The following is a 4,330-nucleotide window of genomic DNA, read 5'->3' as shown; positions in this document are numbered from 1 at the left end:
TTTATAAGTCCAGTCAACATAAGTCATCCTAAATGTTGACTGGATTTGAAAATATCCCTTCATTTAATTTCAAATATATCTTTGCAGACTTAATATAATATGTGTTCTTAACTAATCCCAAGCATGAATATTAATTCAACTTAAATATTTTTGCTCTTCCAACATTTTATTAATTGCCATTTTTACAGTGTATGTATTATTCAATATACTGTCATATATAACACAATATATTAATACAATATATTATTTCATATATTTGTATTTACACCATATAATATATTGATCTTAAATATGACTACCTTGAGGTGACTTGTTAGTTGCCAATTTGGTTTCATTTTGTTTTGTGTTTTGGTCTTAGGGCGTCATTTCATTTAAACCTTTTGCATGGGTTCCGCAGAAAATGGGCAGGTCAGTATAAATAAACGTACCCATTCTAGAGACCACAGCTCATCTGTGAACACGTACTGTACAGTATCTGTAAGAAAGTGCACATAATGGAATCAGACATCTATTATGTAAATTTTGGAAAAATAGATACTGTGGGGACAACTGGACCTCAAACTCCAAGTCGCCGCCCAGATGAAGGAAAAGCTCGAAAATGCAGTAATTATTACATTTATTCTGAAGCAGAGATGGAAGTTTAAATGGAGGAACTGAGAATTGATTGAAGGACTAAGAAATGTTACAAAAAATGTTACATAAAATTACAATCATTGTTCTCTAAGAACAATACGACAATGTTTATGAAATGCATTAACAGCTATTTTTTCTCTTTACTTTTTCAGCTTATGTTCTTGTTTGCATGTATTACCATTAATTTCCAATGATTTGCATTAAAAAAGCATGCAGAAGAATACTTTAAAAAGCCCTTTCAATTTCATATGAAGGTTGATTTTAGGTGTTATATCTTATACTATAGAGTGATTTTTTATGAATTGCTATGTGTGTGTGTGTTTGTCTTGTTTGTCAGGAGGAAGTAGATGTTTGGTGTTGATGGCAGTGTGTCTCGGGCTTGTTTGTGTTCTTCAGCTGGTCAACAGCAGTACAGGAGTCCTGCAGTTCATCATGATCACAGAAGAGAGAGACCTGTTAAAGACTTACAAGAACACATTTGAAGAGCTCAGTCAGACTATCAAGAGCTTACAGGACAATTACACTGATCTAATTAATGAAAAAGACCAACTGCAGAACAACTTCAGTCAGAAGAAACTGGAGCTGGAGACCAGAGTCACATCTCTGAGAAACGAACTAAAGAACGCTTATGAAAAAGGTTAGTAGATCTGTTTTTGTGATCTGCCCCCCTCTCCTCCCCCTCCCCCTCCCCCTCCCCCCTCCCCCTCCCCCTCCCCCCTCCCCCCTTAACTAAAAAAACACTTAAAAAAATAAGTGTTTTTCTGTTAGGATATCAGTGGGGCTCCGGTTGGTTTTTCATATCCAATGTGTCGATGAGCTGGTCTGACAGCAGGCAGTACTGCAGGAATCAAGGTGGCGATCTGATCATTATCAACACTGAAGAGAAGCAGGTGAGTTTGTGTGAGTGTCTGTTAATCAGTGAGAGGAATCACACTTACTCCTGTTTTTATTCACACACAGGAGTTCATAACTTCAAAAGTCAATGAGAACATGTGGATCGGTTTATCTGACATAGAGCATGAGGGCAATATGAAATGGGTGGATAATTCACCATTGAAACAAGGGTAAGAGCTAAAAAAGCACTGTTTATTTATTTGTTTAGTATTTTTATTCTTTAAAAAATCCACCACAACCATCAGGACATATCTGAAACCTCTTCCACAACCACAAGCAAAAAAAAAAACTTACTATAAATAAATTCTGTTTACAGAAAATTATTTTACTTTACTGCACTTTGAATTGTACTCCAGCTGATTTTATACAGTGATTAAAGTTTATTCATGAATTTTGGTGTTCTGAATAACCTAAAATCTGATGTTATTTAGGTTTTGGCTTGAAGCTGAGCCGAATGACTACGGAGGACGTGAGGACTGTGTTGAACTGTTATCAGGACTTGTCTTGGGCTGGAATGATCGCTCTTGTTCTGACAGGAGAAAAGGGATTTGTGAGAAATAGGGCTTATCCCATTTTTTGTGTTTTTACTTGTGTTATTTTATTCAGATCACATAATTTCTGATTGAGGTTTAAAACTTTTAAAACAGTCTGCAACTATCATTTTATGTAACCCAGTGAGGGTTATTATTAAACACCTATTTACTGAGTACTGGGGTTTATAAGATTGTATGATTCAGACAGCATCATAACAGTGTCTGTATGCTCGGTTGATATACGTATGTACTGCCCCTTTAAGAGCTACGATAAACTATAAAATTTGTTTGTGAAGTACTTGCTCAGCCAGTTTGTTCCCACAAAGGAACAAACTGGCTGAGCAAGTACTTCACAAACAAATTTTATGATTTGTTTCAAAATTCACAGCCCCTGTGAATATAACTGCAGTTCTGATTGGAGAGGGGGGTGGGATTCAATGGCGGTTCTTATGAGTTTACAATCATTGCAAACAAATAGAAGTGACAGATTTTAATAGAAATCATTATGTTATACAGTTTAAAACAAATAGGAATAATAACTCGTTTTATGTGGGTACCAGCACATGTGGGAATTCAGGGTAATGAGGAAGCAGAGAAAATGGCCAAATAGATTTTAAATATGGTTGAACCAAGTATATATTACTCAGCAGATCAGAAGGAACACATTTAATTTTAGAAGCATACAATAGGAAATTGCAAACACTTTGGGACTCATGTCAAACACCCCAACACTTTCATAAGGTTCAAAGGAGTAAAACGAAATCTAAAATCATTTATAACATAAGTAGAAGGGAGCAAGTCATCTTCACAAATCTACTAACAAGGCATTCAAATCTTAATAACACATTACAGGAAAAAATGTACAGGTTTATGTGATGTTTGTTTAGGAGTAGAACATGTAATGATGGTATGTAATGCATATGAAAGAGAAAGAAAGAGTCTTAAGGTGGAATTGCAATCATTGGGATACCAAGAATTCACAATAAGTAAAATACTAAATGATGGTCCAAACATAGGAAAACAGATAAATGCAATCATGAGATTTATTAGGATTAGTGGATTAAAAAATAGAATATAGTTAATTCTCCACACCCCGGGTTTGCAACCCGCCATAAAACCAAAAGAAGAAGAAGAAGAAGAGTGGGGGGAGAGACAGAGACTGCGTCCGAAAACTGATAAATGCTGCCTTCGTAGGACGCATTTCAAGGTAGGAAGGCATCAAGACACGTCCGAATGCAACGTTAGTTTCACTTCCTGTCTCCTGAGAGACCTTCATCTGATAGATTTTTGAAGGCAGCATTGATGTATCCTTTGTTGCCTTTGATATCCCACAATCCTGCTTTCCATTCTGGAACAGTTGAGCTAGAAAAATAAAGATGGCTTCTGAAAGTTGCGGCTGGTGATCAGTTTGTGTGTGAATGTACATTTTTGATCAACGTTTTCCACTTATGATGTCATTTCTTGCGGGAAATTACTATTGTAGTCATTAAATATTCTCTTAGTTTTCACCAAAGCTCGCTCTATTTTGCTGTAGATTAGGGCTGCACGATTAATTGCAATTTACATGTAATTGCACTTAAACCGATTTGGCTTATCACGATTTTGAAATCACAAAAGTTGCAATTATTTTTTATTTGCAGCTTGTCGGCTCTGTAAACGCTGCTCACTCTGAAAGCACTGTGAGTTTGAGTCACTTATAATGTGCATTTGAAAAAGCAAAACACATCGAACATTTTTCCAAACACGAGAATCATTTATGAACCTCTTGTCCAACAAAAGACAACATTTAATAACACGCTTTTACTCCAAACTCACTTCATAACGACAGTTGAGCTCACAGAATAAGGCAGTCGTGTGTTTATTAGTCATGTTTAATCAAAGTGTTTCAATCTTCTGTTTATTCAGCTACAGATAGTATGATGCCGATAGGGATTTCCTGGAATGATGTGCGTTATCGTACTTCTGCTGCGGGGCATATTTGGGTGTCTGCGTGAGAGCGTCCTCTGGCTTTCAGATGGAGCATTTACTACCGATCAGCTGTGCTGTACTGACAAGCTGCGCATGAAATAACTGCAGCCTTTGCCAAATCACGTGCGGTTTCATTGTGATTAATTGTGCAGTTCTGCTGTAGATCATTAAACCGTAACGCTGACTCAGAAGTCTGTCTGAAAACAGTTTCGTGATGAACCTTCGTGCGCAGACGTTGCCTAAAGTCATTGACTTCGAGTTTAAGCCTAAAATAGCATAACCACTAAATAAGTGAGTTATAC

At 36.5% G+C, this 4,330-nt stretch overlaps 1 protein-coding gene across 1 annotated transcript; it reads left to right on the top strand.

Annotated features, from left to right (window-relative positions):
• The first annotated feature begins 448 nt into the window (after positions 1 to 448).
• Positions 449 to 2,356, top strand: LOC307151557 (uncharacterized protein). The gene is made up of 5 exons (XM_079859655.1): positions 449 to 603; positions 971 to 1,270; positions 1,402 to 1,523; positions 1,594 to 1,697; positions 1,959 to 2,356. Exons 1-5 carry the CDS (start codon positions 495 to 497, stop codon positions 2,086 to 2,088), a joined length of 765 nt encoding a protein of 254 aa, XP_079715781.1. The 5' UTR covers positions 449 to 494; the 3' UTR covers positions 2,089 to 2,356.
• The last annotated feature ends 1,974 nt before the right edge of the window (positions 2,357 to 4,330 follow it).

Source organism: Squalius cephalus, assembly GCF_949319135.1.
Source record: "Squalius cephalus genome assembly, chromosome: 23".
NCBI lineage: Eukaryota > Metazoa > Chordata > Actinopteri > Cypriniformes > Leuciscidae > Squalius > Squalius cephalus.
The sequence above is the reverse complement of the archived record's forward strand: the minus strand, read 5'-3'. Positions and strand labels throughout refer to the sequence as shown.

What these genes read in the sequence shown, in the direction of transcription:
- LOC307151557 (XM_079859655.1), top strand. Translation starts at nt 495, where the DNA reads ATGGAATCAGACATCTATTATGTAAATTTTGGAAAAATAGATACTGTG. An exon ending in AAAGAACGCTTATGAAAAAG is followed by an intron (nt 1,271 to 1,401) that starts GTTAGTAGATCT and finishes TTTTTCTGTTAG; the next exon opens with GATATCAGTGGGGCTCCGGT. An exon ending in AATTCACCATTGAAACAAGG is followed by an intron (nt 1,698 to 1,958) that starts GTAAGAGCTAAA and finishes GATGTTATTTAG; the next exon opens with GTTTTGGCTTGAAGCTGAGC.